Source organism: Nothobranchius furzeri, chromosome 10, assembly GCF_043380555.1.
Source record: "Nothobranchius furzeri strain GRZ-AD chromosome 10, NfurGRZ-RIMD1, whole genome shotgun sequence".
In the NCBI taxonomy this organism is placed as follows: domain Eukaryota; kingdom Metazoa; phylum Chordata; class Actinopteri; order Cyprinodontiformes; family Nothobranchiidae; genus Nothobranchius; species Nothobranchius furzeri.
Window position 1 is genome coordinate 63,095,211 of NC_091750.1, and position 27,051 is coordinate 63,122,261.

At 39.3% G+C, this 27,051-nt stretch overlaps 1 protein-coding gene across 2 annotated transcripts in view; it reads right to left on the reverse strand.

Annotated features, from left to right (window-relative positions):
* trim3b (tripartite motif containing 3b) overlaps positions 1-27,051 on the reverse strand; it is a 28,224-nt gene continuing 1,173 nt past the window's right edge. The window contains exons 2-17 of one of the 2 annotated variants that reach the window (XM_070555878.1): positions 18,353-18,528; positions 17,494-17,623; positions 17,276-17,386; positions 17,048-17,199; positions 16,690-16,870; positions 16,496-16,597; positions 16,298-16,396; positions 8,512-8,664; positions 7,978-8,356; positions 5,710-5,813; positions 5,443-5,610; positions 5,154-5,322; positions 4,259-4,300; positions 1,990-2,060; positions 1,768-1,908; positions 1-383 (exon numbers count right to left, since the gene is read on the reverse strand). In XM_070555878.1, the coding sequence (XP_070411979.1) occupies positions 231-383; positions 1,768-1,908; positions 1,990-2,060; positions 4,259-4,300; positions 5,154-5,322; positions 5,443-5,610; positions 5,710-5,813; positions 7,978-8,356; positions 8,512-8,664; positions 16,298-16,396; positions 16,496-16,597; positions 16,690-16,870; positions 17,048-17,199; positions 17,276-17,386; positions 17,494-17,623; positions 18,353-18,498 (2,301 nt within the window). In that variant the 5' untranslated portion in view covers positions 18,499-18,528 and the 3' untranslated portion in view covers positions 1-230. The remainder of the gene's footprint in view (positions 384-1,767; positions 1,909-1,989; positions 2,061-4,258; positions 4,301-5,153; positions 5,323-5,442; positions 5,611-5,709; positions 5,814-7,977; positions 8,357-8,511; positions 8,665-16,297; positions 16,397-16,495; positions 16,598-16,689; positions 16,871-17,047; positions 17,200-17,275; positions 17,387-17,493; positions 17,624-18,352; positions 18,529-27,051) is intronic. The other variant, XM_070555881.1, reaches the window with a different exon arrangement.

Genomic DNA, 27,051 nt, shown 5'->3' on the forward strand with positions numbered 1-27,051 from the left:
TACTTTTGAGTTTGTGTTCAGTGCAAAGAGGTTCCAATTTTCAGCACATCTTCCTTTTTTCATCTTTATTACAGTAATATTTTATTATGTGTTAAATATTAGAACCACTAAAGAGCGTTGAGATTAAATGTGGAAATGGGGTCTTTGTAAAGTGTGCAGGCACGTCGTACTCTCCGTCTACAAGCAGGACGGGACAATGCCAGCAGGACGTGGTGGTGCCTCCCCTCGTCCTACTGCAGGTATCGGTAAACTTTGAAGCAGTGATTGCCGGAGTCTGCCACAGCCACATGTCCTTCTGAGGTGAGAGCGAGACCCTGAGGGCCATAGAGCGGATCTGCCGAGGTATTGATGTAGGACAAGAAGGACCCAGTGCTGTCAAACACCTGACACAAATAGCAAACAAGGGTCATATTATTGTGTGAGAATTAAAGTTAAAGGTGCAATAAGGACAACCTGTGGTCAAATATGGGTTCTGTAGTTAAGAACTCCCTCAGTTTAGGGATCAGTGGCAGGAGATTCTAGACGATGAGTGAAGGAAATACATTTCACTGAAAAAATCGAGTTGTTGGTAATTTTAAAAAAATGTCGGCTCTAAAAGGTACTTTTTTGTCGTTCACTTAGCATTGTTGGTTTAACGTTAGCCTCTAGCCTTCTTTACCTGAGATTCGGCCTGCTCTTTTTACTTTTGTTTTTAAAATTCTGGGGATGGGAGGGAATGTGGGTATGCAGGGCCTTTTTAATTTGTTAAGCACTTAGAGTTACATGCATTGTAAGATTAAGTGCTATATAAATAAAGTTTGATTTGATTTGATTTACTATCTTCCATTCCTTCCAAAACGCTGCTCTTGCCCAGCCGGTATCAAATTACAAACGCTAGTGAAGTCTTTGCATTGAAGACCTGGCAACCTTACGGGCTCACGTGTGGGCTATATTGGCTCTGGAACCAGGAAGTATTGAAGCGGGACAGATTATAAACAATGACTATGGCCGTTTATCAGTATGCGTACTTGTCTGAATTTGCGTACTCGAGACTCCATCAACATTGGCCAAGGACAGTTCCAATCCGAAGTAAGTATCATGGTAAATATGCTCAAAGTACCCGAATGTGTTCTTTCTCTGCTCATTGTTTTGAGGATGCATCAACGCATCCTTTTGTGGACTTAGGCATTAGGGAGTCCCATAATGCATTGCGTTATACTGTTATAAGTGTTCAAAAGTAGAACAAATATTATATGAATAACATTTATTCATTGTTTTTTGTTATTTAAGGGACAAACTAGACTTTAATTTTGTTTCAGGTCATTTTTTTTAACCAAAGCTTGAGCAGTGCTTGTTGCCATGACACAATGAAGTACGGTCCTGTTCCAAATGCTGTCCTCGTCCTCTCGTTCTCAGTAGAACTACATTTCTGCTCTTCTTGCCAAGAATGTACTTATCAAGTATGCAAAAACGTACTAGCATACTTTGGTATTGAGAAACAACCAAATACTACGTTCCTTTGTGGCCTTTTAAAAATAAAATAAAACCTGGCAACCCCCAGCCGATTGAGAGGGAAATACGTTTCAATATAATCGTCCTTCCAATGTGACTGAGACATTAGAATGTTTTGTTATTGTTTCATTGTAGAATTGTTACTTATTGCACCTTTAAACTAAGAAAATTGGACTTAATGTGATGATTTAAAACTGCTGCACCATTAATAAGAAAATCACTGAGCTGCAACAGCAGAAATGTACATTTGAAATGCTAAAAGCAGATTAGACATACCTGTATTCTGCTGTTTCCCCAGTCTGCTACTATGATGTTTCCGTTGGCGTCCACAGCCACACCAGTGGGAGCGTTGAACTGGCCATTTCCTTCACCATGAGAGCCAAATTTGAATAAGAACTCCCCATCTGCACTGTAAACCTGGAACAGAAACTCAGATCACGTGTCTGTGTGCATTAATGCTAAATTGTGCATTTGAACAAAAGCAGTCCTTTGTTTCACCTTCACAGAGTGATTGTGAAAATCTGTCACTATGATTTCATTCTTGTTGTTCACCGCGACAAAGTGTGGACCTGGGAGAAGAGAAGCAGGACGTTTATTTTGTCTTATTTTGTGGACCAGCACAAACAACATGGGTAAGATTTTTAAACGTTTTTCCTCACTTGAGAGCCAGTTTTCCTTTAATACATCATTCAGAATACCATATAATAGGAGATAAATCATAGAGAAGCTGAAGGTTTTGGGATTTCTTTCCACTTGAATTGATTAGTGCATGCTCTGTCTGACCACACAGCCTGTGCATGATTTTCTAATTGGAGTTTTATATTAGAAACCAGTTGATGACAAACCAAATAAAAGCAGTTATTGGTTTAAGATGCAAAATATTAAATTAAAATACTTTTAAATACATTTTACGTTTGTAAAAAAAAGTGTTTTCTCGACGGTTTGATCCTTCACTTTTAGAAGAATAGACCCTCTTACATATTTTTTATCAATATGACCAGCTTAGGTGGCCTACTGGTAGAGTGAGATCAGGGTTCAAATCCCGGTCAGGTCTTACCGAAGACCTTTGATGCATGAATTACGAAATCTTCAACCATGATTTTTTAAACAATTCTTTTCATTCATCTTTAGGTGTGAATGAAACAAATTTCAACAAATATTTTTTGTAACGATTAATAAATTACAAATAGTTTATTACATGTCCACCTCAGCAGTGGACAGCGTGCATTCTGAACATGAAATAAGTTGGCTTGGCTTACTGAAGTTCAAATGGAGGGGCTCAAATACAATAAAGTCTTCAACAGCTATGCTTCATAACAAAAAATAAAAATAAAATAAACTATTTTGAGTACCTGTCCACTGTAGTGACCATTATGCATCAAAGACTTTAAAAATGGGACCCAATGCCTCCCTGCTTGACACTCAGCTTTAAGGGGTTGGAATGGGGGGGCTTAAACTACCACTTTATTCCTGAGCGCAGCCACAGTTGCAGCTGTGTGGGACTACACTGCTGCATGGCGGCGCAGTCGTTAGCAGCAAAAAGGTTGCAGGTTCGAAACCCAACTGTGGTCTTTCTGCATGGAGTTGCATGTGTGGGTTTCCTCCAGATACTCCAGTTTCCCCCACAGATCACAACATGTCCTACAGGTTATAAATTGTACGTTGCTTTGGATAAAAGTGTCTGCCAAATAAATAAACAAACAAACTAATGGGACTTTAACTTTATGACAGAGGTCAGGGTATTGGCATTCTGACATCAAAGAATGGTGTTGTTTCAACATTTGTCCAACTATGTGAAGGGGCTAACGACAAATGTTGAAATACGATCTGAGAAAACTCATTTTGAGGAATAGCAACAGACTCCATTTTACCAAATGGGAGAACGAAACATAAAATCATTGGCTAAAACAAACATCATCAAAAGCTCCATTTTGCCGCAGCTACAATGTCTTCATGCCATTGTTGAACCATTGCAGTAAGTTGTGTGATATATTTGTGAACTCTTTTTAGTAATGTTGATGGTTTATCTTGCCTCTTTTTGATCTTTGGCTTCAGAATAATATGCAAATTTCTCGCCCTCTTGTGGACATTTAGTGGTATTACGATAAGGTGTTCGGCTCATAAACATTGCAGTTATCATCTAAGTTGTGGGAAGACTGTTTTAAACGTTTTAAATAAATGAACTGAACCTTTTACTTATGCTAAAATAAGATATAATTATATAAATTTTAAACAATAAGAATACTGATTTTAAAAAAATCTTTATGTTTCTTTGCCTTCATGATAGCATTTGATGTCAGTAATTAAAAATAAATGTTTTTCTAAATGTGAAACTGTCAACTGATTTTTGAAAACAAAAAATAAAAAAACTTACATTTCTATTAAACAAACACTTTTTTGTTGTCATTGCTGGTTTCCAATAAGAAAATCCAATTACCAAAGCATGCACAGACCTGACACAATATAACGCACAATCTAATATCATAAATTAGGAAGTTTATCTGCAGGGACCCATATTTAAGCTCTACTGATTCTGATTCACATTTTTCAAAAGGAAAACAGGGATTAATGGATGAGAAAGAACAAACAATACACACAACATATTGTTCCTTAACTCCATCTTTTGCATCATCACTGGATCACAGCTTGATCCATTCGTGTTTTAACAATCCGACTTCCTTGGAAGTCAGACACGTGATCAGGGATTTGGGTTAGACAGAGGGCACTGTGGGATTAAGGTTGCAACAAGGCCACACGTAGTACTTACTGAAAACTGAGCCAGATTTATTAAAGTTTGGGCCAAGTTTTTCTGAATCAGAAAACAGAATGAAAGAACATGAAGGTCAAAGGAGATTAAGAAAAAAGAAGAATTACACTCAAGGGTGGTCAGAGCTGTTACACGAGGAGAGAACCTGACGCTCTGGATTATTTAAAGCTTTGCAAATGGCAAACAGCATCACGAACGGCCTACGTTTGACAAAATTGTTTATTTTTTATTTTTACAGGATTGACAGTTAGACCAAGTGAAGAGTGTGTAACTCTCATTTGATAACAGTGATGCGGTTGTTAAGCAATCAAAGATGTTGGTTTGTATACTGTAAAATGAAATGCTTCATTTACTTAACAAATTTATGACAAATGGTTCCATCAAATGGAGTTACAGTAAAGAGCAGCGTTTCTCAATTAGTGGGGCGCGTCCTGAGGGGTTGTCGTGGGGCACGAGACGCAGAAGAATCCATTATTTTTAGCATATTTTTTCATGATGGAATGCTAAACCACCCCCAGTCACTAGGTGGCAGCAGCGCTCAGACTAATCAAATGCAAAAAGTTATATATATTTACTTTGAACATAGCAGTGTTTACCAATGTTAAAATTACTTTTTACATGTGAGCAGCTAGGTTTAGTGGAACCAGTCGACATAACTTGGTAAAGTGAATTCAACATTTCCTGTTTTACAGTGTGTGAATCATAACCATCTTTGGAAAAGACGATGGGCTTTTCCACTGCTCTGTTAAAAACAAAAAGGTTTAAATAAATAGTGTTCAAATATGGAAACATTGGCTGAAAAAGTGCTTTGTAGAAACTAAATGAGGTTAAAAACAGATAAATCCACTAGATTTCCAAATGTTTCTCATCTGTGGTGAAATAGTCTCCTTCTCACCTGCAAACTGCCTCTCAGACGTTCCTCTGCCTCCAAACTTGGTCACAAGCTTCCCGTTGGACTGGAAGATGAAGACGCAGCAGGCCTTGTTGTCAACGGTGATGATGTGTCCATTTTTATCCACGGCCACACCTTTAGGACCCATGAGACGGCCAGCACCTATCTTATTCTGCAGCAGAAGATCAGAGCAAATATGAAACACTTCATTTTAAAGCATATTGTTTATTCATGTTTCATCTGATGAAGTAAAAAGCTAAAGTAGAACTTAAGAAAGCCAAATAATTATTACCTTAAACTTTCCGTCAGAGGAGAAGATGCTGACCCATCTGTTGTCATAATCCGCCACCACAATGTCACCATTCATGTCCACAGTGACGCCCGTCGGCCTCTGCAGCTGTCCTGGAGATCGACCTCTGACCCCAAAGCGCATTTTGAACTGGCCATCATTGGAGAAGACCTGCAGTCAGTCCCATCACACAGCCCGTTATGATCTGCTCCCCCACAGCAGCAGACATGGCTGCACCTGCACGTGTTCTCCACTGTGTGGTAGCCTCACCTGGATGCACTGGTTGTTGCTGTCAGCCACCACCACTCTGCCATTGCTGGAGGTTGAGATTCCTTGCAGATTTGTGAACTCACCCTTCTCTCTGCCTCGGGTACCTAACAGAAAACAACTGTGGCATTTAATGGTCTGGATGTGCTTAATTTACTATCCCTGACAAGTGTTGTGGGGCCTATTTTATCCCCTGAACATTCTTTTAGATGACATAAAATCTGTTTTCAGGATTCTTCTAAAATCTATCAGACAAATGGACTTTTTGATTTGTTTCACTGCAGTTAAAACCTGCTTGAGTAGAGACGTTACAGCTAAACTCACATGAAAACAGTAAAGACATTTTTTTACAGCAAATTAAACATTTTACAAACAAATTTGCCTGAGTTTAAAAATATCTGTTTCAGAATTAAAGTGACAGTGTGTATTTTCCCTGGTGATAGGGGGCAGCAGACACCTAAATCATTGCAAGCAAGCATTATTTTTGTGTTTAAGTAAGACCATACCAACGGATAGCCATAAGGGTCAAAAATCCCTGGGAGTGCAACTTCCATCAAAATGTCAAGAAAGATACTTACAAATCATTAAATGTGTTATGTCCTCACGGGCTTCCGTAGAAAGAAACATGGCATCAAATATGGCGCCACCCAGAGACTTATACCCACTCCCATGTATGTTAGAACAGATTTTTATGGTGATATGTTATGAAACAGTCAATATTTTTCAACAACTGGGGATCTTTTAATTCATTTACAACATTTAGATGGATATTTTCAGACATTATTTGTAAAAAGTACACATTGTCACTTTAAGAAATGTGTTTTCTCTAATGGAGTTTGATTCTAAAGGAGTGCATTGATGCAGCAGAGCATGAAAGCATAAAAAATCACTTCCAGTACAGGATGTGATTAATGGAGCCGTGTTAGCAATATTTCTGAGGCACAAGCCAAACGGAGACTTGACAAGATCGTCTAATGTAAAATCAGAGTCAAAAGTAAACAGAGAGACATTTTACATCCATAAATAAATACATAAATACATTTAAAAGTTGGCAAATTGTGCCTAAGAGGAAGCAGATATTAGGCTTCCTTTCCATAAACCTGGAGCGATTCTGATGCGAAACAGGAGCAAAAGTGTTCCACACAGCTGATCCCATGAGGTCACAAAATCACGAGAAAATTGCAACACAACGTGTGATTTCAGAAGTCCACACAATAACAAGCAAGGAGAAAGACAGCTGCATGCATCCAGAAAGGTCCGTAGTTTATTTTATGTTCTGTTTACTTCTGCTGCAGGGGGAAATGACGTACTGCACATGACTTTTATTATGAAAATTTCCAGATGATTTCTTGTTTGACTTCCTGTCTGACATTATTTTAACTGCGGAGTTTGACATATTTTGAAAGCGTAGCGCATAAAAAACAGACTTGAAACGTAATGATGGTGCCCCTTCACTTCTGGGACGCGTCCAAAGTGTTGCACTTTGCTGCCGGTGGAAAGAAATCTGTCCACTCTAAAGGTTGGTTTATACTTGACGCGTCCGTGAGGTCCGCACGGCTCCGCGCGGAAAAGTTGCGTCATTTTGCGTCATTTTAACAACCACGCCCCTCCACCGCGTCTCCGCACGGCTCAAGATTTCCGCAACGCGCACCTCGGAAAATTTCCAACCACGCGGACAGACGGACGCGGAAAAACATGGCGGACCGGCAAGAACTAGTACGGCAGAGGTTCGTAAATACAGACATTTGTATGAATCAGCTCTCAAAGATCACCGTGATCAACATGTTGTTAATAATTCTTGGAAAGAAATAGCTTGCACTGTCGGAAAAGACGAGAACGCTGTTAAAAATGCTGAAATGCCGTGTTGTAAACAGTCATTTCTACTTCTACCATGGTGTAATGTTGGATTCTTGCCATAGAGCTCCATGCTGCCCCGTTCAGTTTGGGAGAATATTGGCTCACCGCAGAGACAAGCCGCACGAACCATAAACGCTGCGAGTTGTGAAGCGCGTTCCATCCGCGAGCCGCATCACCGCGCGGAAAGTGAATGCGTCAAGCATAAACCAATCTTAATGGTTGCTAACCGCATCAAAGTATGTTTCACAGCCGTTTTGTAATGCTTTCATGACGGCTGGAAAGGAGGCTTAACAAACCAACAAGGGTTCAAATTCAGTACCCTGGGGTACGAAATGAAGAGTTCTATTCCCACACCTGATTCTAACATGCTAACAGCTGGGGGGCCTGCAACTGCCAACTGGTTATCTTCCTTACCAACTCTGTAGATGAGCTCATCCTCAATGGGGTTCTCCTTCTTCTTCGTGGTGCTGTACATGCTGGAGGGTCGCCGCACAGCTTTCTGTCGAATGTGGCCTCCTGTCCCACTTGGGGACTTCACCCTCCTTTTTACATCGTCTGGAGACTGGGTCACATCTGACGGCTTGACTGCTCGCAGACGGAAGGGGCTGCCTCGTATGGGCTGCCCGTACAACAACAGGCTGAACGAGTGCTCCCCCTCAGAGCGTATTGTGTAGCCCACCTCGTACGTTCCATTCTTGTTGTCTGTTATTTCTGTGTCCGCAGACCGATTACCATCGGCAGACGTTATCTCTGCTTTTAAAATGGCATTTCCTGTCCGTACCAACTCCCCATCCTGCAAAAAGGGAACAAGTAAAGCTATAAAAGGAAACTAACCTTGATCAGAGGAACAAGCATAAAGTTACATGAACAGGAGATTAAACAAAGGGCATAACTGAGATGAAAAATATGAACTAATTAAAACAAAAACATGGATATTGAAGGTTGTACTTTGTCTTTTGTTGTGACTGTAACGGTGTGGTACTGTCCAGTTGCTGCGTGTCGTAGACCCTCTCCTGTTGCCACAGAGGTGTGAGCCACAGCGCATGTGGTGAGGAGAACACCCAGGTTCTGGATGGAGCGCCGCAGACCTTCAGTCTCCACCTGAAGCAGAGAGCTACAGCTTCACTTCATTGATATTTATATTTTTACACTTTCAGCTCTCTGTTAAGTAACCCCAACATCAAAGTTGAATTTGAATGTCCTAGGGAGGGTGGGCATAAAGTGAGTTTTCAACACATTAAGCTACTACTTTCTAACTAGTTTCAGTGGTTCTTGAGCCAGCTCCACATTCGCATCAGTGGAAGGCCTCTACCTGCTTGACGGCATTAGCTGTTTACTGTACTAGTAGCTAATAGGCTAGCAGTTAGCGTTTTTTAGTTTTGCGACTGTGAAAATAAAGCACAAGAAGAAGAATTTATTTTTTGTTTTGTTGGCATCGTGACGGAGCCATAAAGTAAAAGCGAGAGAAATGTCTTTGGAGGTGAAGCAAAGAGCTGAAGCCAGAGTAAACAGCAGCATTACCTGCACTAGTTTAAGTGAGCTGAAGGAGGCAACGAAATCATAGACTGATTGTGACCTGACTTTGTTGCTACTGGACTTGTAAGTAATAATAGTTTTTGTCCAAAAGTGTGGATCTTTACTTTGTGGCTCGTGTTAGCTTTAGCTCGCTGTTTAGCGGTAGCTAGCAGGCTATGGTAGGGTTGCTTACGACAGTTGTAATTCAACATGTAGGAGGAGGAGGTGTGAAACCTGGAGGGCTGGTATCCAACACGTTTTAGTTTTAATTCTGTTTCAGCACACCTGATTTCAATCAGCAGGTGATTAACAGGCTTCTTCAGAGCCTCATGAGCTGCTGCACAGGTGATTCTACCACTGAATCAAGTGTGTTGGAGCAGAGAAACCACTAAAACGTGCTGGATACTGGCCCTCCAGGCCCAGGCTTGAATACCCCTGCTATATTGTGCTGCTTTATCTTATTCAGTGTTGCTTTAAAACAACGGTAATTCACCGTGAAACTGGTCTCGGTGTGATCATCAGTCTAACAGAATTGTAACGTCCAGCAATGGTCAGTTTTTAGGTACAGTTTGACCATTCAACATCTGGTCAAAAAGGAAACACAAGACTGCACGTGTCCCCTTTAAATTGGCCTGCCTTCATCCCATCAGCTGGAGCTCAGAGCCCCTCTGCAGCTCTGAACACAGATAACGAATTGTCAACAATGATGTTCTCTCCTCAAGGTCCATCCTTATCGTCCTACAGGATTCTTCATGCCTAACACTCGCAGCTCGGATTAGTTGCTAAATCAAAGAATGATTTCCTAAAAGAGAGAATGACTGAGCAGAGGACTAAAACGAGATTCACGAGACTTGACATGAAATGAAGTTGTTGCTGGACAGTGAGAAGACAGGGGAGATACTTGTACTGTGTTGAGCTCCACATGTGCAGCTTTGTTCAGGATCACGCTGCATGATCATTTCTCAAAGCCATACTGATGTCTCATCACCAACAGGCTCCACCACCAGCCTCTGGGCCTAGCCAACAGGCTCCACCACCAGCCTCTGGGCCTAGCCAACAGGCTCCACCACCAGCCTCTGGACCCAGCTAACAGGCTTCACCACTGGCTAACGAGGCTAGCTGGCAGACAACAACGGCTTCACAACCAGCGGCCCTTAACGCTGATAAGATGCCACCTAAGAGGAGCAACATTAATGAGGAGGAACTGGAAGACATAAAGAAATCACTAAACTTAATGTCAGAAGAAATAATAATTTCAAAACAACAAAAACTGATACTTAATTTATGGATGATATTAAAGAACTAAGAAGGCTGAGCGAGGACAAGGACAAGAAGATCGCTATGCTGGAAGGACGAGTGTCAGATCTGGAACAATTTACAAGAGTAAATGATGTGATAGTGACAGGACTGGAAACCAAGCATCAAGCGTATGCACGGGTGGCAGCTTCAGAAAAAGGAGAGTCACCTGAGCAAGAACTACGCACTCTGGAAGAGCAGGTAATAATTTTCTTCAACAGCAAGAGTATTGAAATGGACAGTAATAATATTGAGGGATGCCATCCTCTTCCAATGAAAAACAAAAAGCAATTACCTGCCATTATCATTCGTTTTGCTAATAGAAAACAGAAAAAAAGAACTGCTCGAACAAGGAAGAAAGCTAAGAGGTACAAATGTATATTTAAATGAACACCTAATCAAGAAAAATACAGACATACTGTAGCAAGACAAGCAAGAGTTTTGAGAAAACAGAAGAAAATACAGGCAACTTTGACGTCAGACTGTAAAACATTTATTAAGTTGAACGGAACACCAGAGCAGGCTAAGGTTCATCAAAGAGATGACGGAACTAGAAAAATATAAATGATAAATCAGTATGCAAATTAAGAGTGAAATATGAGGGGAAGATCTAAGACGCACTACCAACTCAGATGGCTGACAGTTTACAACTGGCAACTCGTATAGATAATGAAAATAAGACATTGGGGTATGACAACAATATAGATCCTGATTGTAATTTCTTTAACAGTAACACAAATGAATGTAAGTATTATTCAAATGAGCAACTTGAAACACAATTAAGGTAGAAAAGGTTATAACAATGGTTCACTTTAATAGTTAAAGCTTATATGCAAACTTTCAAGCCATAAAAGACTACGTAACTCTGTTTGAACAGCTATTCAGGGTAATAGCCATATCAGAGACCTGGATAACTCCTGGAAAAGAAGAAGACTTTAAATTAATGGATATGAATTTCTTCATGTAGACAATATCAACAAGGGGTGGTGGGGGGCACTTTATATGAACAAAAACCTAAAATATGAAAGAATGGGAAGAATGACGACTGTTGTTGATGGAGTGATGGAATGTTTAACAGTGGAAATAAGTATGGAAAAGGGTAAAAACTTAATTGTCAGTTGTATATACAGAACACCAGGATCCAAGACTGAGATATTTAAGGATTATATGGAGGAATTATTTACAAATATAAATCAGAAAAGAATGTTTATTTGTGGGGATTTTAATATTGACATATTGAATCCAAATCATAATAAGAGTACTGAAGATATCACAATATCACTGACCATTTACCAGTTTTGGCGTCTTATTGCCACCATAAAGTGAAGAATGATGGGCACAAGATTAGGTACAAAAGAATAAGAACAGAGAGGACATTAAACTGTTTTAGAAATGAACTTGTAAAGCATGACTGGAATATGGTATATGAACAAACAGAAGCTAATGAAGCATTTGAAGTATTTTTAAGAACATTTAACACATTACTTGATAAAAACTGTTCAGTAATTGAAATCAACAGGAAACACAACTATTCAGGAAGACCATGGATGACTAAAGGACTACAAAATGCTAGTAAAAAAAAAGAATACCCTAAATCGAGAATTCATAAAAAGAGAACAATAGAAACTGAAAGGAAGTATAAAAATTACAAAAATAATTTAACAAATATAATGAGATCATGTAAAAGAGAGTATTTCATTAAAAGGTTACTAAATAATAAAAATAACACAAGAGATATATGGAAGGTATTAAACAGCATAATCAAAAATGAATCAAGGAATAATGACTACCCTGGGTACTTGAGAGATCTATGACATAGTTAGAGGACTTAAGAACAAAACCAGCACAGATTGGAATGATATTGATATGGTAACAGTAAAAACAGTCATTGATAGTATTGTAAAACCATTAACATCTATATTCAATTTGTCATTTCAAAAAGGGTTTTTCCACAGGATATGAAAGTGGCTAAAGTTATTCCCATTTACAAAACCGGTGAAAGGCATAATTTTACAAACTATAGACCAGTGTCGATACTCTCCCAGTTCTCTAAGATACTGGAAAAACTGTTCATAAAAAGATATGAATTATTGACAGATAGCCAATTTGGGTTCAGAAGTAACAGATCAACAGCTTTGGCATTGACAGATTTAATGGAAAAGATAACGGACTGTATGGATAATAAGAGGTATGCACTCTGAGTTTTTTTAGACCTAAAAAAGGCGTTCGATACTGTGAATCATGAAATTCTATAAAAAAATGGAAAGGTACGGGTTTAGGGGAATCGTTGGGGACTAGTTAAAAAGCTATGTAGGGAATAGGAAACAATATGTACAAATAAATGAATACAAATCGGATTTAATGGATATAGCTTGTGGAGTACCTCAAGGTTCAGTACTGGGACCAAAATTGTTTATTATGTACTTAAATGATATCTGTAGAGTATCAAAAATTTTAAAGTTTGTAATATTTGCAGATGACACAAATATACTTTGTTCAGGTGTGGAATTGACACTGGTCTTGGAGTTTATCACACAGGAATTAACGATATTAAAAAAGTGGTTTGATATAAATAAATTATCATTGAATCTGGATTAAAACCAGATTTATGTTATTTGGTAACAAAAAGAAAAACATCAAAATAGAAATTTGTGTGGATAATGTATATTTAGAAAGAGTAAATGAAATAAAATTTCTTGGTGTGATCATTGACCATAAGCTCTGTTGGAATCCACACATTACTTATGTTTAGGGGAAATTGGCACAGGTCGTTGCCATCCTGGGGAATAAAGAAGATGTTGGATCAGAAAGCCCTGCACGTATTATACTGTGCTTTACTACTGCCATATATGAGTTACTGTGTAGAAGTCTGGGGAAACACATACAAAAGTAACATACAGACGATAACTATAATACAGAAAAAAGCCCTTAGAATAATAAATAATGTGGGGTACAGGGATCATACAAATGCACTATTTGTCGAAATGCAAGCTATTGAATTCCAAGACTTGGCGAAGTTCAAAACAGCGCAAATGATGCATAAAGTAAGAAATAAATTGCTTCCAAAAGAAATCTGTTGATTGTTCAAAGAAAGAGAAGGTGGGTATAACTTAAGAGGGAAATGGAATTTAAAAATACAAAGTGCTAGAACAACTTAAAAAACTATGTCAATCGCAATTGCAGGAGTTAAATTATGGAACAGTCTAACAGAAGAGATAAAAGAAAGTAAAAACATAAACCAGTTTAAAGTAAAATATAAAAACCTAATTTTAAATAAGTATAAGAATGGTTAACCCAGGGTAAATGTGGCTAGTTATGCTTTTGTGCTTCTTTTTCAGTGTTTTTTGGTTTGTTTGGTTTTTCTTTTTTTCTCCATAACTGGTGAATCTGCAAATTTACACATTCTCTGTTTTCCATATGTTGTTCTGTTATATATATATATATATATATATATATATATATATATATATATATATATATATATATATATATATATATATATATATATATATATTCATATGTTGTTTGTTTAAGATTAAAAGAAAATTAAATGAATAAGAGGTAAAACTTGGGGGTAGGGACAAATAAGTAAATACTTCTGCCTACTCCTTTTCAAACAAATAATGGAATTATATTTCATAATGATACATGTGTGAAATGTTTGAAATGTTTGAAATAAAAATGAACTGAACTGAACTGAACTAAATTAAATATGAACTTCTAAAACTTATAAGCTGGATATTCATTAAATAATGTTTGTTTATTGCTACTTATAATAATTATAATATAATGAAATGTTTCATTAATCTGTGCTCAATGATTGAAGTTTGAAATGAATGTTATGTTATGATTACAGTGATTGAAATATGTTTCAGCATGTTAATATGACAAGGTCATAACCATTTGCACTCACACAAGAACAAAGTTAAGTTAAACTTATGACACATAAATAGTCCTCTACCCCAGATCAGAGCCTGCGGTATCAAAGGAGGCGTGTTTCTGAGACTCTTGGTAATAGTCCTCAAACTTGTCAACCTCTGGTTGGCTACACACGTCATCAAAACCATTTTGCACCTGCAAAGCTGATACGGCTAAAAGTTCCTGCAGAACAAGCTGATATTGTTTAGACTCCTTAAGAGTCCCAGACGTGCGGTTCCATCTGTCTGTTGTGACCTGGAGACAACTCTGAAGGGCTCGGCACACAGGAGGCGACAAACGACCGCGATCAATGAAATTCGTCGCTGTCGCGTTTATTACCTGTGTAGCGACATGAATGGCCTCCTTTGTGACCAAAAGGTCACACTTCCTCAGCTGGGTCAGCTGTCCTGGCTGTACTTCTATCTACAGAATATCCATCACAGGAGACGCAAAGTCTGCTGTAAACCATCTTTAATCTGACTGCTGTTCCATCTGCAAGACAAAGGACACTTCAAGATTTTAAAGAATCATTTTTAATCAACTCTTTTCACTGTCTATCACAATGTTCATAAATAATCATCAAGGTTCATTATAAATGTATTTCATTACTGAAATGAATTATTTTTCTTTGGTTAATAATCATTATTATTTATGATAATCAGTAAAGTTTAACAGTGACAAGAAGATCATGTGCACTTATACACACCATGCAGGACACAGCAATCAGGTTAAAGTTAACTGTACTCACATGTCACATGTCTTTGTCACATGACAACCCAGAGCTTTCTATCTTGAGAGGGCGTGTTCCGAGGTATGTTAAATCTACATGTCAAAATCTAATTCGTTAGAATAAGATTACCAGCCGTCTCTTAAAACCTAACTCCTCAGTTCAAGTTCAGTTCTTGAGCTCACCAAAATTCTCTCCGTGGCAACGACATTCCAGAGGATCGAGTCGGCCGTTCGAAACCTCTTCTAAAGCTTTTCTGTCTCGCCGATAGAATTGCTTCAACAGAAACGCCATCTGCAGCAAAGCTGACACAAAACTCCTTCAGAGTTAATTTTAAGACACAAACCATCCACCTGTGTGCCTGCGGCAACTCTAGGACCAGAGAGTCGGTACCACTGGTCTACCCTACCGGACCGGGTACCCAGAGGCTGATCAACATCCTCCCTTGACCTCGGGATCCGAACAGAGGGTCATCTGAACGGTGAAGCAGAACACAAGATTGTGTCCGGAATGCCTGTTTCTTTTAAGAAATAATTTAGCTTAACACAAACCAAATTCTTTTACATCCAGAACTCAGTTCCTAGATATGGAATTTCTGATAACATCGCGTTCACACATAGGTTTCATACATAACATCTAGTTCCATCCATCACAGTAAAATGTTAGTTAACTTGTCATGTTTTAATTGTTGGTAAAATAAATTCTTACTTTTATAAACCTGACTCTTTTCTGAAGCAAAACGAAGTGTGTACAATCCCTTAAAAAACAAAGAATCCTAGAATCTTCTGATAAACACACAAAGACCGAGCAGGGTTGATATTCTATATTTAAATAGAGTATCACAGTTTATTCGTCATAAGTAGAGGTTATACATAATATACATTATATATATATATATATATATATATATATATATATATATATATATATATATATATATATATATACACACAATATATATATATTGAGCTCTTAAAGCACTCAATTTCCCAAAACCTACAGAATTAATCTCAGTTATTCAAAGATTCAGTCTACAACAGGTAAAATGTTATTTTTTCCCCAATAAAAGCCACTTAAAAATATCTTATCTATTGATTTTGGGGCTTTCTGATGTCTGAAAAAAAAAACAATAACACCTAATTTTGCATTAAAAGATGCAGCACAACAGCCACATCACAGTTGATTTATAGGCAAACTTGACAACTAGCAGAACCACTCCAGAATGGAGGAGTATGACTATAACAAGTTGCTTAAATCAGAGCTAACAACAGTTAGTACCTGACAATCCAGGTGTGCATTCTGATGTGGCTTCTCTGGGAAGTCGTGTCTGGCCAAAGCTGTGACCCGCTCGCTCATCTGCTTCTGAACCAGCAGCACCTACTCTCAGATCACAGACATAAAAATGATGCAACATCAGGGTCAGCTGATACCTGTAAAGCTTGTGCCTGGGTTTGCTTTCATAATAGCCCCGCCCACCTCAGTCGCCGTCCCGTGGCTGAGAGCCTGTTCTGTGAAGCTGCAGCTGCTCTGGATGTGTTCCTTCCCCTGGCGCAAAGACGAAAGCTGGGCCTGTAGAACCTGTGCTCAGGTGAGTAGAAGACCAACAAAACCAAAAGTTTGCGACGGGTGTGAGACAGATTCATAAAGTCCAAACAAGCTGGAAGCTTAACCTTCTGCTTAGCGCTGCAGATACTCTCCAGATCCATGACGAGAGCCGTCTTGCGCTGATGCAGCAACCTTTCCAGCTCTTCAAAGGTGCTGGTGATCCCCGCCACGGCCTCGTTCTTTCTTTCATTCAGCTGACAGGAGATCTCACTCACCATTTCAATGGCTGCTGTGAGCTGAGGCAGCCTGCAAGACTGAACTGTGTAAGAATTTCTTTGAAATGTTGCATGACTAAAACTAGGATTGCAGCAGTAAAATGTAAAATGAGATTTTGTCGTACGAAAACAAATTTGATATATTTTAGATCACCTGTAGGCGGGATTGAATGCTCAAGAATCCAAACTAGGTGTTCTGAGTCCCCACCTGCTGTGAATGGCATCCAGCTGTGTCTTCAGTGCAGCTTTGTGTTGCTCCACAACGTCCCGCAGAGGGACCGTCACATGCTCCCTGTGCTCACCCTCTGTACAGTCCAGACACATGGCCGTCTCACAAGACTCGCAGTAGAACTCCATCACCTGCAGGAGGAGGCGAGTTAAATCGATTTATAGTGCACTGACTAGACAGAGGGACAGGAAAAAAGGGGCTTCTCACTTTTCCCTCGTGGTTTGGGCAGCAGAGAGGTTTCCCTGCTGCTGCAGCCGTGACGGACTCCAACACGCTGCAGGCCTCTGGACGTGAGCACTCGGGCTCACGTTGGAGGACCTAAAACAAAACATTCAAATCTTTAGCATCTGTTTTTTTTTTTACAGAACTTGCTCCCAATAAAGGCGTGAACAGGACAACAAGGAAAGGATGATGGACAGTCAGACCTCCATGAGATTAGAGATGAAGAAGTTGTTCTGCAGAGCGCACACTCCTTTTTCTGGGAGGATGGACGTCTGCCGACACACCGGACACGAGAGCGTGAGCGACTCTGGGGGGATGTAGTTCTGGAGGCAACTAAAGGGAGGTTCGAGACGCAAGATTCACTTGAAAAATCATCCTTTCGTGCTAAAGTTGGGTCAAGTATCTATTTCATTTTAAAAATGGAGAAAAATGTGTCTGAAAAGGATCAGTCAAGTCTTCCACTTGGTTTTAATTTCAAACAACCCCTGAAAATAAACAAATTCTTTGAGTGGAAAAATGTCCAAAAACATCAGTTTCACCTAAATCTGCTGCTATTGCAACATGGCAAGAAGATAATACGTTCCACGATGGTTGAAACCCTCAAACGGCACGGGAATAAGATCAGACTCACAACAAAACATCATTGGATAGCTTTAGAAATTGACTCAGTTTGCGCTGCAATGTTGATTTTTTTTATCTTCACAAATAACAGAAGCCTGGAGGCGTTTCTGCAATGTGGTGGAGTTGATAATGCTAGCTTCTACTAGCTGAGATGTTCTCTGCTGTTTCCTGGACACTAATCCAACAACAGCCTTCCCCATCGTAAGCCAAGATAGGTGAGTCCATGAATGTTAGGTGACGGTGTGAAGTAGATCTGTCAGGCTTTTCTGAACCAAGTGTTCCGTCTATTTTCAATCAAGCTAACGCAGGCGATAGGCGTAGAAGACTATTTTCATGTTCAGCCTGCATGACAATCTCAGAGTGACCAATCACTTTCAAAAACAATAAGTAAACAATGGTTTCTCGTTGAACCTGCTCTTTTAGAGCCTCAACGTTTGTTACCTTTCACAAAAGGTGTGCAGACACGGAAGGACTTTTGGGTTGTGGTAATGGTCCAGACAGATGCTACAGACCAGGAACTGCTTGTCTATCTGACGCACCACAGGGCTGGTGCTCCCCGCTTCATGTTTGGCCATGGCAGCCGACATTTAAAGACACAAACGATGACAGCTGTTAGCCTGCAAAAAAATAATAATAAAAATAATAAAAAAGTCTGTAAACATGATGACATCTTCTGAGAGTTGCTGTCAGGGCTGCAAATACTTAGCAAATTTCTTATGTGTGGTACCACAAACTAGAGTAAACAGAGATGTCTAGCGATCAGCACAAAAACGTGTCCTTTGTTGTTATTTTTGGGTCAAAACCACAAATAACTCCTACTTCGAGCGAGCTAAAAGATTCGGAGGGAGAAAGGTTTTGGCTGTTAGATCATTATTTAAAACAAAACTAGACGAGTAAACAAAAAGTGTGGATGAAGTGATCTGTGATGATCATACAATATAAAAATATATTTAAAATATAAAAATATATTTTTAAAAAGCAACACATTTTTTTATTAGCAGGAAACATTGGAGGAAACTGAAAACTTAAGCTGGTTGCTTTCAGGATGATAAAACCTTGGTTGTTGTTTCAAGTTACAGAATAAATCTGGACTTTCTCATTTCAGTAAAAGCAGCAAGAGGCTTAAAAGTAAAGCAGAAGCAGGTTGAGAACAGCCCACGTTAAAGAGAAAGACGACTGAAAACAACGACTTAGATAAGTTCTTACAATTATGTATTATGGCTGTGCATGGATGTATGTGCAAATGTGTGTATAAATGTTTGTGTGTGTGTATGTGTGCGTGCATGTTTGAATGGGTAGATTTTAGTTTCATGTGTATATTTTAATATGTAAACACCGATCGTTTTTAAGGGTGTACATATTTTATAATTGTTTGTTTTATTTAGTCTCTTTTACTGTTAAGCACATTGAGTTGTTGTCGTACAGGAAATGTGCTCTATAAATAAAGTCATTCATTCATTCAACATATAGCAACAATAGAAGCTGAGACTTTCAAAAAGCATGTCAACCTGAAAATTGGAAACATTTTGTTATCACGTGAAATCGCAGAGGATTAAAATGCTGTCATGAGCGAAGGCAGTTTCTTCAATGTGGATGTGATGATCAGTTTTGTTATGTTTTGAAAACTTTTGCACACAAATTACAACTTATAAGCTTTCCTGACTTTATTTTTGTTATTACAAGTGACCTGAAGGTCACTACGCCCTGTTAAAGGAGACATATTATGACTTTTAAGTTATAATATTTATGGTTGATACAAAACATGTTTATGAAGTTCTTTGCACTAAATGATTAATGATAATGATAAATTACCTGCAGATGACTCTAAAATGCTTTACACTACAGTGTATCATTCATCTATTCACACACTGATGGTGATGCGCTACATTGTAGCCACAGCTGCCCTGGGATGTTCTGACGGAGGCGAGGCTTCCGAGCACAGGCGCCATAAGTCCATCCAATCGCCACCAACAGGCAAGGTGGATTAAGTGTCTTACCAAAGGACACAACAACACAGTTCTCTGTCCAGTGCCGGGATCAAACTTGCAAACCCACTCACCCTCTTAAACAATTGCTGCCCCTAAATCCCTCTCACATGAAGCAATTCCAGCCTTTTTCTTCTTGGTATTTTCGGTACCTCTCAGAATGAGCTGTTTTAGGCCTTTGTCACTTTAGGAAAACATGTTGGAGCTGGCCACGCCCACCCATTACCTGCTCAAGCTGCTATAGACTGAGAAGATCCCGATTTCCAGGAGGGGCTCAGAGTAGAGCCGCTGCTCCTCCAGCAACAGCCGTTTTCCTCCATGTGGGAAACGGCTGTTAGTTAGTCATTCTACTCTAATTTTCCCATTTGTGACATCACAAACAAGGCTTTTGAAACAGCTGGTTTAGGCACATAATCCCTAAAACCAAACACTGACAGAAAACAAACGAATGTTTTTTTTATGGTGGAGGTGTTTATAGATAGTAGAGATCCACATAGCAGTACAAAAGTGTGCAAAAGTTCAATTTTGCTGATACGTCCCTTTCAAAAGATCCAATTATGGTCCAACTTTCAAATTTGAGTCAGTGACCTCATGCTGCTGAGCCACTGAGAAACTGAAGTATCCACAAACCATAACAATTCCTCCACTGCTAACTGCTTATGTGAATTATTATTGTTTTTTGTCAGAATTTACTTTGGCCTAATAAAGTTCTGGTTTCAAAAGTTACACCAGACGCTCACCCCCCACCCTATTCCCATGTAATCACATTACATTTGTTATCATAGGAATCTGAAAATAAAATTAAAAGAGTGTGTTTTTTATCAAAGGATGTTCCTAAATGTAATAAATTATAGAAATGCCTCAAAATGAAAAATTTCATTCATGAATGATACATTTTTTATATTTAGTCCTTGACAGAGGGTGTTTTTTTCTTCAGGCATTAAACACTGGGCAGGTATGATGTTGCATTTAATGACGGGAAGAATCCACATGGATTCATCACACACTTTTACTGAGAACTGAAGTGACACATAGGAAAAACTGGGAAGAGCAGCAGAACTCTGAGGTCACCAAAACAGAGGAGCCTCAAAGCTGATGTAACCTCATACATGATTAAAAACACAGCTGTAAAGCTGGATTTTCTGCCTAGCAACTAGACCCACTTGCATATGGCCCACTTCTGTATCTGTGCAAACCCAGCCTGTGTGATGCAACGTTGATGGCACCAAAGATGGAGTGTTGTTGTAAAACATCTGGACTGTTGGTTTAACCACAAACCAACACATTCAATAAAAACAATACATGTGCACTTTGCTGGTCTCAGATAACGGCAACATCTTTTTGTTGTTGTACGACATTTTCTGTCTCTGTGTTGCTAAGTGTTTCTAGCGGTGCAGTCAGGTGAGATTTTATCAGTAGGTCCACACATGTTCTATTCATGTGGCAGACAGACACACGCTACTTTCTGCTCACAAAGTGTGAGCAGATCCCAATTTGGGCCTGAAGCAAACATGTTTCAGGCATAGTTCTAAACTTCCTAATGATAAGGACGAACACATTCATGCACAAAGACGCACTGATAAACATCTACCCCCCACATGCCTCTCGTCCTGTCTGCACATCTGTCCGTGCTGGATCTAACACAGCTTTCAATCCCCTAAATCCCATCCCTGCTCTGGGCCTATTGTTGTTACCCACATGCACAAACGCACAGTCTGCTGATACAGAGCCCAGCTGGACGTTTGCAGTCTCTGCGGTGACATTCCAGTGACATACGAGTCTGTAACGTATGAGTGTAGAGGTCAAGTTAAGCTCACATCCATCATCTCACTTTCCCACACCAGGATCAGAGCTTTGATCTGGCATAAAGGAGTTATGAAGTGACAGCAGGAATGAATGTCTTTTTATCTGGAAGTGTGTACCGACACTACTTTCATCTGTAATGATGGCTGCTAAATTTAGGCTCACAGCAAGGAAGAAGAACTAAAATAAATATACCAGACCCAGGACTGCTAAAAAATAAGGGATCCATCTATTTTTTGTTTGTTTAAAAGGACAATGTGTATTTTTCCTAGTGATGGGGGCAATAGATACCTAAATTGTTGCAAGGAAGCTGTATTTTTGTGCTGGAGTAAGACCTTAACAACGGATACACATTAGGGTCAAAAAGCTCTATTGAGTGCAAACTTCAGCAAAAATAACGAGCACATCAGGCTCTCTTTTATCTGTGGCAACGAGTGAGGAGGTAAATGTGTAAATCAACAACGTTTAGGACTGGTGAAAGTTTTGTAACCATTTGTTAGATATCAGTAAATGCATTTTGTCCTCAGTGGCTTCCGTAGAAGGAAGCATGGCATCTAAAATGGCATCACTCTGAGACTTAGGCTGTGGCTGTGTCTCAATTCAGGGTCTGCATCCTTCGAAGGACCCAGCCCACCCGGCCGACGTGGGCTGCGTCCTCCGTCGGCCGGGTAGACCGGATGTTAACGGCTGTGAATTTGGACAGGCCTAGCCTTCATGAACTCCCTCGGAAAACGTTCCGTCGCCTAGCAACCGTGGAACCGCTGGGCAGAAGGCAGAAGGAACCTTAAACGATGGAGCTCGACGTTTTATTTAGCTTTTTAACCCCCAGAAACCCAAATTTAGAAAACAACTGCAAAATATTTTTTAACCTTTCACATGTTGTTCTAGGAGGCCAGATAAACGGGCCTATTTACACATTTTAACAGCCAATAGTGTTGCAGAACTGAATAGGACCTATTAGCAATGTAAATGTGGTTTTAAAAAGAAAAAAAATGGGGAAGGTTTATTTTTGTAGACTTAAATCTGATGTTGTAATACTACAACCGTGGGTCTCTGGGGGTTAATCATTTCCTTGACTGTTGGAGAGCTAATTCAGAGAAAATACTTTAGACTAGCTGAGCCTGAGCAAAGATGTGATAATAGTTTTTAATACTTTCTAAGGGTCTTACTTTGACCAAAACCGATTTATCACCTTTTAAGACTTTTCAAGACCCAGCGGATACCCTCTAGTAAACAATTCTCATTTGTAAACAAAAATAAAATTGAAGAGTTTAATGCAGAACTGATTTTATTTAGATATTTATTTTACATGTACATGTTTAATCTTCATTAACCATTTTTTTCTAGCAAAGTAAAAAGCTGTCAAAGTTCTTCCTTCTCTCCTGTGCTCTCTGCTGCTCTGCAGCCTCATGTCCTCCCAGATCAGCTCCAGAAGCTCATCGCTGGCACCTTCCCCTGGATGCCCATTTTCTCCAGAATAGTCTTAACAAACATGTAAGAAAAGAAACAGGAAGAGAAAAGAGGACAACGGGTTATTCCTTTCATGTTTTCGCAGAAAAAAATATACTCAAACGAGTTTTTAAAATATGAGATGTTATTGTACCTCCATGCCACAGCCGCCGAATACTTTGCTCCGGTGATCATGTGGTCCATCTCCGCCCTAAGCTTAATAAATTCCCTGGTTTTCTCTTTTGGTCCTAAAATACAAACTTCTATTAAAATCAGGGGGAAACGTAGTGGGAGAAGTACGACACCGAGCGCGGCCGAACATACGAGCCGAGACCGCAATACAAGCACTTTTACTGTAACATTTCTAACTAAAATAACGTTCATGTATCACAAAAAGTCCTTAAACTGACAGTTTAAGTTTATACTTACATTTATATGCGCAATCCTCTCCGACAGCTCCCGCTTCACTGTCCGCCATTGTTTTTAAGTTTTTCTGCCGGCCGGCCCGCAAGGCATCTTGGGAAATGCTACCTATTGAAGGATACACCCGACCCATCCTTCATTCAGGCGAAAAGAAGGCCGCATTCGTCGACCGCATTTGAAGGAGTCTTCGAATTGGGACAGGCCGAGTCGCGGCGCTGTGACGTAACCGGCCGACGAATCCGGCCGAGGTAGGATGCAGACCCTGAATTGAGACACAGCCTTAGGGTGTTTCTCAATATCAAGGCGTCTTGCCTTGCAAGGCAATGTCTTTCGAGGCCAGGCGCCTTGCTTACGAGGACACTGTCCTTCCTTGGTCAAAGAAAACGGTTAAATGGAACAGACTTGCATCACACGTAACGTCATGTGACACGGGAGATAACGTTATATTTTATATGTGTAAGTTTCAATATAAATATAAAACGAGGCTTTTACTTTTTAAATTGTGTATATGTTTATTAAATTAAAAATATAAGCTAGCCACCGAAGCTGCAACTACTAAGCAAATAACCAACAACATATAACTTCTTTGTATCTAAATAAAACATTTTGAATTAGCTGACTTACTTTAAAACTTGAAAATAGTCCCCGAAGTAGCTGCCAGCTTCTGATCCGCCGCCTTTTTGAAAATACTGCGGTGTATTGTGGGTAATTTTTGACAAAGGCTAGGTTACAAGACACCTCCCGTGTGTCCTTGCTCAGCTAGCTAAACGGCTAACAAACGGAGAACACACTCCTCAGTAGAACATGAACATTGGAACATGTCTTGGCGGCTCCTGATGATGAATCTCCTAGGCAACTGGGGCGGGGCCAAGACATCAAGGCAAAGTTCCTTGACATTGAGAAACACCCTTAGACCCGCTCCCGTGTATTTTAGACCTGAATTTTATGATTATATATTAAGAATCTGCCAATATTTTTCAACAACTGGGTATCATTTCATTCATTCTCAACAGCATTTTGATGGATGTTTCCAGAGATTAATGGTTTAAACTACACATTGTCCCTTTAATTAAAAATGAGCAACTCCTCAAAACTGGGGTAAACATGTAAAGACAGAAGACTGGTAATATTTTTCATTTATTTTTAGAACTTTTCAGGACACATACAATAATTTTAAATTGGTAAACTGCTTTTCAAAATAAAAATAAAACAGAGAAACCATATTATGATGTGAATCCTAACTCATAAAGGGGACATATTATTAAAAAAGTCACCTTTTGCAATCTTTTGTGTTACCATGTTGGTCTCTACTGCCTCTAAAAACACTCCACTCATGGAAATAAACTGTTTTTTATCAGTGTTTCATTTAAGGAGTTATGTATAAAACAAAGTCTTTGTTTGTGATGTCATCAGAACTGCTGGAGGAGAAGTTGCTGTACTGAGCTTCTCAGTTTATAGCAGCTTGAGGTTTGAGTGGGTGTGGCCAGCTTCAGCAGTGACAGAGCCATAAAATGGCTCATTGTGGAAGGTACTGAAAATGTCAAGAATATAACTGCAGGCATTGCTTTAAGTGAGAGTGATTTTGTGCAAAGAACTTGATATTCATGTTCTGGCCATAGAACTATGACAACATGAGAAATAAAGCTGTAAAAGTTTTACTCTTTAATGAACTCCTTTGCATCCAGATATTATCAGTAATCCCCAAATTACCACTGCAGTGGGACTCCAGCTCACTTGTGAATCCCAAACATCTACATAGCACTCCTATAAAACCAAAGGCTGATGACAGTTTTACAGCTAAAAAAGCAACTGGACATCTTTAAGATGTTCCACCTCTCATCCAAAAGACATCTTCAGATCTGATTATGGACTAGGGGAACCAACAGCGGTTCTCAAATGATTGTCATGAATAAGAATCTGATCGTGGAAGGAAATGTTTTTCAGCTAAGATGCCGAAAAACCGAAGAGGTCCAGAGAAATTAAACCAATGCCAGAGTTCTAGTGATCTAGATTTTACATGGCTTCAACATTTCTGCTACAAACAATAGGAGGAAGTGTGCCAGGCTTTTATGGATCAGCCCCCAAGAAGATTTAAGGCTCTACAATCAAATACCAAGCTAAAAAAAAGGAACATTTTAATCTTCAGTTAGAGATGTTACATCTTAGACATGTCATTTTCATGTCACCTTGAAACATTCTGCTTATTAAAGAAACAATTAAGCTATAAACAAGTTTCTTATATCCAATACTAAAATGAAGTTTGTTTAAAATGAATGCCTTCATGGTACATTTACCAGACTGTGTTTTGATTCATCCCTGTATTCATTCGGGCTCACTGAAACTTCCAAGAAGGGCATGATTCGATCCTAAGTCACCGTGACGAGGAGAGCGATAGGCTTTACCACAGAGTGACGACTTGCAGTTTTGAATTCAGGCTCTTCATTTAGAGGCAGAGAGAGGTGAGATAAGGCCAGGCATCGCCAGAACTGAAGGAAGTTTTGAAAAATGAGGTGTTTATGAAAAAAAACTAATCTAAGCTGTGAAAGGATGTCTTAAAAATTATTTATTTAATTCACATTAGCTGTATAACTCATACTAAAAAATGAAATGTTGAATTTACTAGAAAGTAGAAAGTAACACTTCATGTTTTTTAAACTTGATCTCAGTGATTGTTGAGTTAGAAACTTGACTTGTTTCATATTTGACACCACTCTGCAGACCTGCTGACTAGAAACTACTGCACAGTACCCGTGGAATGGGTAGGTGCCCTATAGGGAGAAGTCTTTACCTGCTTTACTGCTGTTATGCTAGCATCATGGCAAAGCCCGGAAGTAAAAGTAAGAGATTAATGTCGTTGGAGGGGACGCAAATCGCTAAAACCAGAGTGAACATCTGCTCGGTACACACTAGTTTGAGGAAGCCAATGGAGGCTACAAAATCATGGACTGATGGTGATCTGGCTTTGTTTTCTACTGAGCTTGTAATTAATCATATTTTTTGGTCAACATTATGGAATTTTTTACTTTGTGGTTTATTTTAGTCTTAGTTGGCTCATGTTAGCATTAGCTTGTTGTTAGCGCTAGCTACAGCAGACTGTAGCAGGGTTGTTTACGACAGTTGTAATTCCACTTTCAACCAGTAGAGCAGAGAAGCAGAAAACTACTCAGTGTTTTTTAAATGTAAAGGGTAATATATGTACCATTGCATAACATTGCAAATATCATTCTACATTTAAGCAACCAGGTTTAGCAGAACCAGCTGGAGCTTTTTTCCTCATCTAGAGGTGGAAAACTGTATTGCCGTGAATGTGCACGTCTATCCAGCCAGATCCAGCCAGCAGAGTTGAAAAATTGTTTTACATTTATTATCATGACGTTATCACACACACACACACACACACACACACACACACACACACACACACACACACACACACACACACACACACACACACATATAACGTTTCTTTAACGTACACAC